The 14,721-nt window shown below is 46.1% G+C and overlaps 1 protein-coding gene across 5 annotated transcripts in view; it reads left to right on the forward strand.

The window, feature by feature from the left end:
- Positions 1-14,721, forward strand: part of AUTS2 (activator of transcription and developmental regulator AUTS2) — a gene marked incomplete at its 5' end in the record, with an annotated part of 1,029,376 nt that overhangs the window by 932,045 nt on the left and 82,610 nt on the right. For all 5 annotated transcript variants that reach the window (XM_080941138.1, XM_080941139.1, XM_080941141.1 and 2 more), the window contains one exon: positions 11,575-11,626. In XM_080941138.1, coding sequence (XP_080797264.1) covers positions 11,575-11,626 — 52 coding nt within the window. The remainder of the gene's footprint in view (positions 1-11,574; positions 11,627-14,721) is intronic.

A 14,721-nucleotide genomic window follows, 5' to 3' on the forward strand; every position in this document is an offset into this window, starting at 1 on the left:
AAAGAAAGAAAATGTTTCCTTGAGAGCAGTAGCAGAAATTTGTGCCGCCAACATCTGCAAATGGTAGTTACACAAGGCCAAAGAGGAGGTGGCAGGTCCCCCAGAGTCACACCTAGGCTTGCCTGACCTCTAATCAACACTAATATTTTCATATCACTTAATCATTTGCAAAGGATACATTTCTGGGGCAGGTGAGATCAGTGCTATCAAGTTTGCTGTCAAGCCCGCTTACCTGAGTTCAATTCCCAGGACCCACATTGTGGAAGGAGAGAATCAACTCTTTCAAGTTGTCCTTACTAACCCCACCCCCAATCTCTCAATCCCCCTCTCCACTAAATATGATTTAAACTTGTTTTTAAAGAATATGGATGGGTCTGACCCATAAAGCCAAACATGGGAGATACATAGAAAAATGTTCGAGTCACCCACTATATCCTGATACCACAGAAGAGGATCAAAGCTAAAGACAGAACAGCAGTGAGAAGCCAGAAATAAGAGTGCTTTTAGGAAATCTACATTAAGGAAAATTTGTAACTTTTTAACTCCCTTCTCCAGCTCTTCCCACTCCCCATCCCCCAGTTTCTCCAGAAACTTTATGATTCACCAGAACAGTGAAGGCAAATACTCTGTTCTTGCCTATCTAGGACTTCTGCAAGTGTTCAGTCTTGAAACCTCAGACAAAAGCCTCATTTGTTCACACTGATAGAAGAGCTGAATTCCAAGGACCCTAGGGATTATTAATACTCCCAGGTAACTCATTTCCAAGGACAGCTACTCAAGCTTTAGAGTGGAGGTGGTCAGGAAGATGGACCAGTGTTCAGTCAGCGGCCATTTCTCAGGATGTCAATCATCCTTCGAGCTGTAAAACCCAAGTAGGTGAATGTTTTCTTTTGTTTTCTGTGGCTGCGATAAAGTCCTCTGACCAAAAACAACTTCTAGGAGGAAAGGATTTGTTTTAGACTACCCTTCTAGGTCACACTGAATCATTGAGGGAAGTCCGGGTAGGAACTCACAGCAAGAACCACTGAGGACTGCTGCTCTCTAGCTCGATAGCTTAGAAGCACACTCACAGGAGATTGTGCTGAATTAGCTCTTACCCAATCCAGGGCCACTTGCCTAGGGCTAGCACATCCCTCAGGGCTGTACCCATTGCGATCGGTTAATAATCCAGGCAGTTCCCTACAGACACACCCACGGTCCATCTAGGCAACTCCTCACTGCAGGCTTTCCTCTCAGATACCTATAGCTCACTGTGTCAAGCTGATGATGAAAACTAACAAGGTAAATATGCCTCACAGTGCTCCTCTGGCTAAGACATGCCTACCACAACCTCTCCGATCTGGAAGCTTCTCTAGATTCTAGACATGAGAATGAGTTTTGAGGAGGGTTGTTGTGCACACCTGCAATCCCAGCATTTAGGAAGAGAGAAGCAGGGGCACTTGAGTGAAGGCCAGCCTCGGCTACACAAAGAGACACTGTCTCAATAAAAGAACATTGTAATCCCAGCACTCAGAAGCTGGGGGGGGGGGGGGAGGCAGGAGTATCAGCAGCTGAAGGACATTCTTCCTAGTAGAGGCAGTTTGAGGCCACCTTGGGTAAACACACATTTTCTTCACAGTTTGTTTTATTTTTTTTTCATGTGTGCATTTGTGTATCTGTGTGTGGGTCTGTGCATGTAAGTGCAGGTACCTGTAGGGATCAGAAGAGGGCACACCATCCCATGGAGCTGGGGTTACATACTGAGACCCACTCCTGTCCTCTCTAAGAGCAGAAGTTTCTCTTAACTGCGGAGCCATCTCTCACCTCTGCACTTCCGTCTCTGTGATGAGCCCCGGAGTTTATTTTTGTACTTCTGGGTCTGGGATTAAGAAACGGAGGTTGAGCCAGACATGGTGGTGCACGCCTTTGATCCTTTCACTTGAAGGCAGAGGCAAGTGTGTCTCTGTGAGTTCAAAACCAGTCTGGTCTCTATAGTACATTCTAGACCAGCAAGGGCTACAAAATGAGACTTTGTCTCAAAAAAGAAATGGAGGTTGGCTCCCCGGGAGTATGGTAGACTAGGAATGCATACAGAAGGTACTAGTCACTCTTTAAGAGTCTCACTGTCACCTCAGCTCCTTGCTAAGGCCTCTGTATGCCTCCTGTGTCATTTTCCTTGTCTGGAACTAGGAGAATATACCATTTTATGTATGTCTCCCCCAACAGCGATGTAAGTGTTAACATCATGATAAACACTTTTGAGACACACACTACTCCATACATGTGTCAGTGTCTTCAGTAAAGACTCAGTCTCGGGACCACTAGACCACAGCGTCATGTGTGGTGTATTGTTTTCCCTACCTTCTTTTCTTGCCTGCAGTCCCCCTGTGAGAAGCTGGGGTATGGCTGCATGGTAGAACCCCTGCTGGTTCAAGAGGCTGGGCATGTGGCTTTGTGGTAGAGTTCTGGCCTGATTTGTATATGCATCCGTAGCAGCACAGAAAATGAGAAGGAATCCGATGAGGTTCCTGTCGACATCTGGGTGACATGACTATGGAGGGAATTTATTTTCCATTTCACTGCTTTTCTTCTGTGGTGTCAGCCTCTGAATGTTAATATTTTAATGTAGATTTGGTGGCTAAGTAAGATATATTTCATATCATTTCCTATACCTTTCTCCCCCTTAGTAGTTTATAGTCAACTCTGAAGTTTGAAAGTAAAATTTTTTTCCTTGACTTCCACACTTGGAAAATATTTATTCCTCACCCTGCATCTCAGTAGTATGCGCCATAAACTAACACCGTTCCATTTATTTACTTCCCTCTTGTTACAGCCGTGATCGATGGTAGGGACAGAGGCATACGGTGGTGGAGGGGTTTTGTTTTACAGCAGCAGGAATACGAGCCACGCAGCCTCCTCTCCATCTGACAAGTAATGACGCTTCCATTTCAAAATTCACCCCTTCAGAAGGGATGGAGGCTGTGGACTTAGGGGCCAGCTGAAGCTGACAAAAGGAAGGAGTACTGATTTCAAGGTATTGGCCTACACAACGGAGTCCCCAGGACCCAGAAGAGTGGCTGTCTCCTGGGCTGAAGAAAGTGAAAGGAAGAAACCAGCAGGGACAAAGGGTAGACTGTGGCAAGAGGGGTTTGCATCTCCTTTCTGGCAGCCAGCATCTTATTTTTGCTACTGTTGAACACACTGGGGCTCTTGTTTGGTCACCATAAAAAGCAGGTCCTAGCTGGGCAGTGGTGGCACATACCTTTAATCCCAGCACTGGGGAGGCAGAGGCAAGTGGATCTCTGAGTTCAAGGCCAGCCTGGGGGGGGGGATAGATATTTGGGGATTTGGGGATTTGCTTCAGTTGGTTCAGAGCTTGCTACCATGCATGGATCTCCAGTTCCATATAAACCAGGTTTAGGAGCAAGCCTGTAATCCAAGCCCTTGAGAGGTAGTGGGAGATCCGCTCAGTTTAAGGGTATCTTCAGATACATAGCAAGTTCAAGGCCAACCTGGGACACATGAGCCCCTGTCTTCCCCACATATAAAAAAGATTAAGAAAAGGCAGACTAAGTGGCATCTACCCAAGGCTAGTTAGAGAAGGAACTTCCACACATTATTACTTCCCTTCAGTGCTCTATTCAAACTGCTTAAGTGATTTAAAATTAAAGGCTTGAATAGATTTCTGTAAAGGCTTCCTCTTCCTTTAACTGAATCAGGAACCTCCCAGCATTTCTCTGTTGGGGCTGTGCTTCAAGCTCATTATGTTTCCAAAGCTACATACAAATAGATGACTGGAACCTTCTCAATGCAAAACATTCACCCCACAGCAGGGGCTTTAAAGAAACATTTTCTATAAACATGACCAGGTTAAGTCTGGTAACTTGTGTTACCCACTGAATACCATCTCGAATTTCAAATTGTCAGTCATTAAGTCTTTAGAGCAGTGGTTCTCAACCTTCCTGATGCTGCGACCCTTTAATACAGTTCCTCGTGTTATGGTGACCTCCAGGCATAACATTATTTTCATTGCTACTTCATAACTGTAATTTTGCCACTGTTAAGAATCAAAATGTAAACATCTGTGTTTTCCCAAGGTCTTTGGCGAGGCCTGTGAAAGGGTCCTTCTACCCACAAGGTGTCAACAACCCACAAGCTAAGAATGGCTGCTCTAAGTGGATCAGAATTGCTGTTTGTTTTGGTTTGCTTTTGTTGTTTTGACAAAGGGCCTCATTTTATAGTCCAGGCTGGCCTCAAAATCATAATCCTTCTGCCTCAGTTTTCTGAATTAAAAAAGACTTTAATATATAGTGAGGAAGATGGCTTTACCTTTTGCTTGGAAAATTTGACTAAAAGACTTAACTGAAATCTTTGATCTTTAAAAAACTTTTTGACAATTTCATACATATATATTATATTTTGTCATATTAGTTATTATATCAGATTTCCCTTCTAATCCCACTGAACCCCTTCTTCACAGTAAGTCCCCCTCCTGCTTTTGATGTTGAATAGCTAGTCTATGCTTTGTGTGTGTGTGTGTGTGTGTGTGTGTGTGTGTGTGTGTGTTTGTGTGTGTGTGGGGAGGGTGTTTTCCTCTGAGGTTAAATATGGCTACCTGCAAAATCATAAATGCAGTTATTTACTGGAACATTGGTAACTAACCAAAGGCCACCCCACTGAAAAGAATGAGCCCCAACCCCAACCTGTGATGATATTCCATAAACTCCTGAAATAATCAATTTAACAGGACAAAGACATTGGAGTCCATGCCTAATCATGTTTGTTTAGTTGATTCAGTCTTAGGTAGCCCAGGCTGGCCCAGAACTCCTCATCCTCCTGTCTCAGCTTGAGTCCAGGGTTTTCTCATTGATGGTTAGTAGGATTACCCCTCTCTAAGACTTGCTGTCTTTAGAACTAGCTCAGAGTCTGAAGGTGATGTTAAGAAGCCAGAATTTTTTTCGTGTATTAAGCCACTCGAATACAAAAGACATGATGGCTTCCAGCCTTGGACGAGACATCTTCCTAAATGGGGCCTGATGTAGTGGCACATGTCCATAATCCCACCATTGGGAAGAAAGGAGGCAGGAAAATGGACAGCTGAGGCAGAGACCTTTTTAGTATAGTGAGATGCTGTCTCAATAAAACAAAATAAAATGAAATGGCCGACAAGGAAGACAGGGGAGGGGCCGGGTTTCAAAGCTGTACATAGGAGATCAGGGTCACCCATGGCTACATGGACACTCCAGACCTGCTGGAGCTCCAGGTTACCTTTCCTCAAAGTGGATAGTTAAACCAACCCATTTCTCCCAAACGTTATTTTGCTGTATTTTCTAGAGGGGTGAAGTTTGAAACAGTCCTTTGATTTCAAAAATTTATTAAGGGGATTATAATATATTGCTCTACACCAAGCACCCACCCCCATTTCTTCTTTGAAAAGTTTTTTTTTAATGTTTGCATTTATTTGTTTATTGTATGTATGCTTGTGGAGGTCAGAGACAACAGGTCTCTTTTCGAACTATGTGGGTCCCAGGTATGAACATCTGGTTGTCAGGCTTGGTGGCAAATGCCTTTACAATGCTGAGCTATCTGCTGGCTCCTTGGAAAAGGTTTTTTTTTTTTTTTTTTTTTTTTTTTGTTTGTTTTGTTTTTTTATATTAAGAGTTCCATGACATCAGTGGTGATAAAGTAACTTCAAAGAAATGAGACATGTACTTATTATTAATTTATTGACACATTTCACTAAGACAGGTTTTCACCATGTGCCCTAGATCATTCTGGAATTCACTATCTTTTTTTCTAAGTATTGGGATTACAAAATTTCAGTGTTGGGGGTAGAGAGATGGCTTAGCAAAGAGTGTTTGTTGTTCTTGTCAGGGACTGGGGGTTGGGTCCCAGCACCCAAATCAGGTTATTTAACAGCTCCAGAAGATCTGTCTTACAGAATACTGGAACACAGTTTACACACACACACACACAGAGTGGGGAGGGAGGGAGGGAGAATCTTACACTTAATTAAAAAGAAAAGAAGAGCTGTGTATTCTGGTAGAAGGTCAGTGACTGAAATGACTAGGGCCACATTAATGATCACCCAACCGCCCAACCATTCGTTCATCCATCTCTTCCCCCAGGGCCTTTAGCTGGGCTGGCTTCAGGGGACATTCTGGTGATAGGTGATACAGTTACCATCCATGTAATAAAGCGTTGACTTTTCTTTTCCTGTCTTTACATTTGCTGCATGAAAGGAGAAGCCTCAGTCACCACTTGGTGGGGTGCGAATGCATACATGCATAAGTCAGATAGTTTGAGGAATTGTGTAGAGGGAAAGCTGTCTACATGGCCAGTTCGTGAAACCTATCATGATTCGTGGGATGGGGGTTAGATTAAGATTGTTTTTTGTTCTAGACTTGGATTCTATCCCCCTCTGTGCCAGACAATACAAAGATTATGTTGTATTGTGCACCTACTATACACCCAAGATCTATACCCCTGGACCTCCATTCTTCTCTCAGAACCAGCTCTTTGCACAGGAGACTGGCCTAGAGGCAAATCAACCCTAGGCTGCAGGCCTAGTAGCCTCTCCTTGATTTAGCGAAAATCTCCGAAGCTGTAGCTGCAAAGGGTACCGGAGCGTCGTGGTTCCTGCCCGCAGTGGGAAAGGCGCCATGGGGACCAGGGGCCGGTCCGCTACCGGAGGCGGGATGTAGTGGGAGCCACAGCTGTCAGTGTCGCACCCAGGGACTGCGCCCCCGCGGGGCCGACCGGGCGCCAAGGCGGAGAGGAGGGGCGGCAAGGGGCGGGGCGCGTGGGGCGGGACGGAGGAGGGGCGGTGGCACCGGCTGGCGGCTCCGGCTGGGCGCGCCGAGAAGTCCCGCTCCGAGAGCCGGGAGTAAGGCGCGCTCAGTACAGTCCGGGGAGCTAAGTCCAGAGCGCGAGAGCAAGGGTGGGAGAAAGGGGTGCCCCTGCGTCACCTCCAGGGACCCCTTTCCCTGCCACGATCCAGCCCCGGGTAGCCGGTGGCGCTGGCAGCGGGCCGCCGATGGAGTTCACTTGAGCCAGGAACAAGCGGGAGAGGCAGGCCGGAGTGAAGCTAGTCCCGCGCGCGCCCTGTAGCCGCTTCAACCTCAGCTTTCCGCACGGCAGGCGGGCGACACCCGCGGCAGATCGCGACTCCCGGAGCGTGTCGGTGCCACGCCGCGCCGGGCCCAGGACCCATCAGATCAGCCCGCGGCGGTGTCGTACAGGCGGCACCCGCTGTTGGGGAGCCCGAGGCGGCCGCCGGGGAGCTGCTTTCGCCTCTGCCGCCGTACGCCCTCCTCCTCCTCCTCCCTCTCCCTCCTCCCTCCCTCCGCACATGGTCTCCTTTGTCCTGTCGCCGCCGCAGCCGCCTCGTTCTTAGCTCCGCGCACCGCTGCAGCGGCTCCCGGGCCGCTGCTCTTCAGCCCTGCCAGGTCCCCAGGGCGCACCAAGTTGAGCCCCTGGTTTATGCCAGCCGGTTCCCCGCGCGCCCCGCAGGAGCAACCAGGAGAGCGCGCGGGCCGAGCCCCCTCCCCATCTCCCCGCCACCCGCCCGGGACTTGGCTGCGTTGGATGTGTGCGCGCGGCGCTGACTCCTGGCTGCCGTGGAGGAGCCAAGTGCTGCTGCTGCTATAGCTCTGCTGCCTTTGCGGCTCCGGTTCGGATTTGATTCGCGTGCCTTGGCTTTGAGACTTTGGAGAGGAATTAGCAAAACACACGGACTTGCGGACCTAGCCGGGCCGGCTGGAGTTGGGCGTTTTCTCTGCCTTGGGTTTTGGTAGCTCTCTCCCGGTGGTGTGTGCTGATCCACCCGGAGGGAGCCCGGCGGAGGACTCAAACCATGAACTTGGGGTTGACAAGACCACCGAACCCCTGGCGACCAGGTAACATTGTCCCCTCACCGTTGGGGGGTGGGGTGGGGTGGCTCGATCACCGGCCGTCCGCTGTTGCAGGGGAGAAGGCAGGGGTCGAGGGGTCTTTTGTTGCGGCCGTGGCCGGGCCAGGGTGGTAACGTGGGCGGGCTGCTGGCGTCTGGCGGGCCCGGCCTTCCTCCCCCACCCCTCCCCCGCTCCCCTTTGTACTTTCTTAGCTCCCTGAGCTGGCTGGGCTCGGCCGGTGAGCCTTGAGCGCCTACTGGGGGCGGCCCTAGCCAACAGAGGCGAGTCCACCTCTGGGAGTGGACCCATAGCTCCCAGGGGAGACCCACTAGACTCCTAGGCTGGGAATGCCTGCACCCGCTTGGGCTAGGAAAGGGCTCCCTGGATGGTGCTGCCTGCTGACGGGTCACTGTCCTTGGGCTCAGCTCCGGGTCCCCGCCCTCCCGCTTGTGCGCACGCGGAGCCCCGGGAAGCAAAGGAGAGCAGGAACTGGGGCAGGAACTCACCACGCTCAAGTTTCCAAGAGGATTGTCTTTGCACCCTCTTCCAGTGGGTGCCGTTTTGGAGAGCTACCTCGCTGGATTGAGTTTTAAAGGGATCCGGGTACAGCTCCAGACGCCTAGAACCCACCCGTGTGCACAGAAATTTTTTTTTTTATTTCTTTATTTTTATTTGTTTTCTTCTTTAGCCAATGTGCTTGACTTAACTTTTTACCCCCAACGCCAGCTATGGCTTCTAGACCATAAAAAGTATTGATATCAAAGGTAAATAGTACCCACCCTGCCGTAAAATGTCCCAGAGAGCGTGTTTGTCTGGGAATTTTATAGATTGTGCCTCTTAAGTGTATTAAACTCATCAAAGCCAATCCAGGTGAGGAAACGAAATGGCAGCCGATGTTAAATTCTATGCGGCTAAAGGTAAAGGGTGCAGGAGAGAAGAGGGAAGGCGCTAATGTGTCTGCTCGAGATCCACCGGCCAGCATTCGTCGTTGCTAATATAGAAAGAAAAAAAAATAGGGAAATGATCTAAGTTATAGAGCGAAAGGCACTTTTTTTTCCTTCTAAAAGTAACGAAATAAAAATGTCCCCACGATTAAGGAGCCCAGCGATATGGACAAACGATTAAAGAAAAAAAAATGTTTGTATGTGGAGGGTATATGAGGAGGTCAGAGGATAACCTGCGGGAATCCGTTATCTCTTTCCACCTTAAGTGAGTACTGGGAGGGTGGGGGGTGTCGAACTGAGGTCGTAGTGTTGGGCAACAAACCCATTACCTGCTGAGCCATCACGCCCACCCTGTGCAAATGATTTTTAAAAGTGCTGAGTGAAGGAAAGTTACTTGAGGACCGTCGCACGGAATTTGCATCTATCAAGACCTTGCCTGGGACACTCACTTGAAAAATTTGAATGAAGGTGGTTCATGAGACCTGATGGAATAAAGAGGGACTTTTGTTTTTTTTTAAAAAACCAGGGTACCGAGATACATGAACCATGTACCTTCGGTGTTTTTGCCCTTTCAAAGGAAGCCTTTTTGAGACACCCCTTTACTGTAACCAAGGCACAGGAAACAATTCAACACTAGGACTCAGAAAGCTTCCATTAGAAGGCATTGCTCCAAGCGTCTTGAATCTCCGTCAGACATATTTCCTTGACAGCCGTTGGTTACAGAATCATCAGGTCCTCCAGGTCACTTCTTTATCTACTTGAGAGCATACTCGGAGCCTAGTGGTGCTCACAAAGGTGACAGAATCACAGGGGCCTGCCACCTACAGCCTAACCCTATTCTGTTTCCCATACCTAGGACAGTAGGAATGGCAGTGTTAACCAGTTGCTTCTCCCTCTGTTTTTGCTGTTTTGAAAGAGCAGTCATTTTTTTTTAAGTCTATTTCTTTAGACCATTAGATACATCCCGAATTTTTCAACAGTTATTTTATTTCTGTAAAATAACAGAAGATATAGGATATTGCTCCCGTGTGCTCATGTGTAGTTTTATTTTCTTCTTTAAAAAAATATTAACTCCTTTCTTGTTTTGAAAGCCGTGGTTTGCTAATGACCATTCTAAGAACATTTCACACCATTTTAAGAATGATAAAAACTCTTCGAATTGCCAAGTTTTAGACTGCAAGACGTACAAACATAGAAATCTCATTAATATTTGGGACTAGTAACACCCACCTCCGGTGCCTCTGAAACATTGCGTGCCTTTTCAGATTCATGAGTCTCTGTGTATGTGGTGCAGATCAGAGAGGCTTTGTAACTTAATATTCCTGAAACTGCTTAATGCTGAACACCCTCCACAGAACCGTCTTTGTGACTCATTTTTATGAAATGCTACTATAATGATATAATTTCGTTTAGCATTACTTACGATGTCAGGGAAAGCTCTGTGTGTATTTTATTATTCCTGCAAAAGCAGAGGGTTTTCACAAGTGAGTGCAATTGAATACTTATTCTGTATATTTTTGCCCTTGATCCTATTAGTCCTCTGAACCACTCTGTAGAAGGAAGATTAGAATAAATGAGAGCCAGCCATAATAAAAATAGGCTAGGTCTTTTTATATTCCTGGCCTTATGAGCTGGAACATTTCCCTCAGTTATACGAAGAGATATTTCATCCCCATCAATGTAGCATTGAAAGACCACATAGAATATCTTCTTTGTCCCCCAAAGCCAGCACAAGTTCCCTTACCCCAGTCCCCACATTTCTCGCTCCCATATTTATTGAACATTCTGTGTCTTGCTTTGTCAAACGTATGCATGTTGGTATAAAACACGAGAGCGATAAGAGTTTTCTCAGAAGGGTCACAGGTCAAACGTAGCGTGATTGTTGGTTGACCATTTGGGTGTTTGAAGAGGTGTCTTCATATGAGAAGAGTGTACTTTCTTAATTTTACCTGTTTTCTAACTCCTAGAAAGAAACAGTAAATCTATTTTGCCGTCTCTTTCACAAAACCGGCTCACCATTTATTCCCCAGAATGTTAGTGTATAATTTAAACTGACTTTATAGTCTTGCTGTTTGAAGAGGCTTATTGCCTTCCCTCACACCAGTATAATAACCAGCTAACATGATCCCTGAAAAGCATGAAAGGCAACATGGACGGCAGAGTGACCAGGTTTTAAGTAGGGTCAGCTCTCATCTAAACACTGAGTTTGGCCCTGGTTACCGGTGACAAACACTGAGCCTCAGGAATCACCCAACCCGTCTTTAAAAACAAATTAGTTCCTGCATATCCTGGTTGATACCTTGTCAGGGAAAAACTTAATGTCAAAAAAATACACATTTGTGGATTTGTGGAAGAAAATTGAAAAACAAAATCCGATGTCCAAAAAAAAATGTTTAAAAAAATTTAAAAATTAGAAATACTGATCTGTCCATAGAATCGGAAAATTGTTTTGTGAATGAGCTAAATTGCCTTTCGGACCATTTCATAGAAATATGTTTTGCACAGATAATATGTCTAATAAGGACACATTTTGAAAATCAGATTTTTTTTTTCTCCTTTCCCTAGCAAATAGCTGCAGTGCAGGCCTTTCTCCAACAGTCAACCAGCACCACCTGATGGAGGATTTGGGGAAATTCCTGACTCTTCCATATTTTCCTAAAATACAGTCAATTGATTTAAAATTTTATCAGCCGACGATGCTGTGGTTGATGGTCCTTACTGACAGTCTTAATGCGTTTCCTTACCTTCTTGTTTTTCAGGCTTCAGATGCTAGCTCCGAGAAACTCTTCAACACCGTTCTTGTAAACAAAGGTAAGACCCCCCCCTTATTACTCTAAAGGATGGCTTTAAAACATATCATTGTCCAAGAGGAAGGAGAGAAGGAAAACCCATGTGCTCTTCTTGTCTTTAGCAGTTCTGTGCTTTTTGCTTCGCTGTGGCATCTGGATGTTTTTGAGGTGAAGGAGGAAAAAAAAAAACGTTCATTTTTTTGGAAAGAATTTCCTGATTAAACTGACTGGTGGTGGTGTTCATTTCGTGTAGGATGCTGCAACAGAGAAGAATGGTTTTACAGTGCCTTGATTGTTGGTTATCCAGTTCCTGGCAGTCGGAGGTCTATAAATAGTGTGTACATGTGCCTCAGACAGTAATAACCAATGGGGTATTTAATATTCACGGCATTATAGCCGTAAAGCAGGCCTTCTTGTGCTCTGGGCTCTCTGTAAAGTTAATAAATGGGAAGAGGGCAGGATTTAAACGCACACTTCTCCACTTATTTCTTTCAAACCTCCATCCATACAGTAAGGGAGGCTTGATGCTGCTGAGGGACATTCCGGGAAGTCATACCCTAAATCACCGCTGGTAGGTTTCTCAGGAGCCTTCATTTGCAGATGTGTCCTTGTTCATAGTGAAATTTAGGGGAGCTTCTGTGCACTGGCTTCAAAAGGTGTGTCATCTGAAAGGTACAAGTTATGTCAACCCACTTTTCCCTTCCCACCTTAGAACCCAGCTTAGGGGTTTGCTGGATGATTGCTAAATAAAATGTGCTAGCCTGTGGTGTCCTCTGCTCCTCTACGGATGTGCGTGAGCACTGGACCAGCATTGGACCAGCAGTTAGGGTCATGGTCGCTACTCACGGGGTGAAATGGGAGACTATTTCAGCAGACAGATTATTTCACTGTTAACATTTTTAATTGGTATTTTTGCTCACTAGCTAGTGAGGCGTTCCCTTGTGCAGTTGTTTTGTGCCCTCCAATGGTTTTAAACTTGAACCTACCTTGATTTTAAACAGTGCCTTATATTTATAGTTATCCCCAAGATCTTGTATGCTTACCACTTTGCTAGGACTTCCAGAATTAATGTTATATTGAAGATGATCTTGTATTTTAACGGCATGAGATGGTTTCAGCTTTATATCTCATCATAATTTTAATGGCCTGAGAAGTTTGTATAAATTTGTAATCCATAATGTCAAAAAAGAACAATAAAAGCTAATGTGGGTGGTCAGCAGTAGGAATGTCTGATTGTAACAGGAGAGATTCCTACCCAAAATAGTTACCTTGACTCTGACCCCCTCAGCCAACACACACACCCCCCACCACTTGGGACTACATCCTTCTTGTGATAAGTTGCTGTGGCCCATTCTAAGTTGGCTCTGGGTTGGCACTAATTGGGACCTGAGGAGCAGAACAGACTGAAGAGCGCCTTCCCTCTCTCCTGCCTCTTCTCTCTTTCTCCCATCCACCCCCACCCTTTGAGTCTCCAGTGCCGGCACTTCCCACATTCTTGTTTTTGTTTACTTACACTGAGTGATGTGTGGCATCTATTTGGCTGTGAACAGCCATCCCCCTGACCGGGTGCCTTTCTTCTCCACTGCTTTCCTGAGACTAGTGAGGGGTGATTTCAGTTGCCATGAAAGGATTAAGGTTTCTTTGTGTATACTAAAAATCAACACAGGCTTTTCTCCTAAGCTTTGCTTGGGAAACGTACAAATAAGCATTTTAGTTGATCACGGATTATTCCTTCGCCCCTTATTTCCATCAGAATGGCCTTTCTTTCCTCCCCTGGAGTTTCCCCTTAATGCCTTATGCTAATTCCTGTTGGTAACACAGGACAAGCGCGCCTGAATTAGTCTGCAAGTACAGGTGTTTCCAAGTAGACAGCCTGGTACTCACAGCCCCTCCTCCCTGGAGAAAGAGTTTGAGGGATGCTGGGGAGCTAGGACAGCACCAGGATAGTTTTGTTAAGGGTCCTTAGGACTCAAACTGCTAAATATCAGAAAAGCAACTACAAAAATGAGTGGGAGGGGTCAATGTGCAACAGTGTTGTCATTTACTCCTAGGGGACAGGTGCAGTGAGCTTCACTGCTTAGTGTCTCTTTACTTCTGAGGAAGCCGCAGTGCTTTCTGGGTAGATGGTTTTCTCTCACATCAGGTTTGAGTTACTCTGAAGAGTCCGCTTGCTTGCCTAAAAGTTAGTCAATTCTGTGCGAGCATGTGTGTGTATCCATGTTCATATAATATGCATAAAATGTATTTATATGTATGTGATATGCAAATACGTGTGCATACATACATAGGTGTCTGTGCATATTATGGACATACGTCGTGTTTTAAAGGACAAGTTTACATCGGGTAACAGATACCTCTGGGAAATTCTCCAAGGCAACCTCTTACCGAACAGTTTTAACAAAGGGTTTATGTAGTCCTACCTTGGAACGGTTCAGAGCCAGATGTTCAAGACCACATATCATCCTTCTCCTTTGCAGGGGCCTTGCAATCTTCTGGTCTCAGAGTAGCAGGCTTAGCTGAGAAGGTGATGCCTCTGAGCCTGGTGGTCTGGTGGGTGTGCAGATTTGGTCCATAAAATTTCACTGTTGGACAGCAATGCTAAATTCACAAAGCTGATTGGGGCATGGGCTCAGGACTTGGCAGCTTTGATGTTGGCCTGCTCAGCTTGGAGACAGAGCCCCGGGCTGTAACAGCAAGGGGCCGTGGCTCGAGTCCATCACTCTGCTTGTGAGCTTGAACAAGCCATTTAGCCTCTGCAGGTCAGAATTTTCAATCCTAAGTAAACCTCATTCTAGGCCAGCATCTCCAGTTGGGATAAAACAGTTAATTGGCAAGAGGCATGGGTTGGAACAGACAGGAGTATGATGAATATGTTTTCTGAACTTTCCAATTGATTTTTAGTTAAATGTTCCTGTGTTGTAGACTCATGGAGTAAGACCTGAATAGGTGTTCCAAAATGTTGCTTCTTTTGATGCCTTTTATTTCCAGTTTTACAACAAGTTAATCAGGTGGCGTGCGCTTGCTTGTATGCACAGCATACCCAATGAGAGGGGAGCCTTTCGAGAGAGGCATGGAGTTTGAGCTTGCGAATTGGAGGGATTATCACTGTAGACTTTA

The sequence above is a fragment of the Micromys minutus genome, assembly GCF_963924665.1.
Source record: "Micromys minutus genome assembly, chromosome: 29".
Classification (NCBI taxonomy): Eukaryota; Metazoa; Chordata; class Mammalia; order Rodentia; family Muridae; genus Micromys; species Micromys minutus.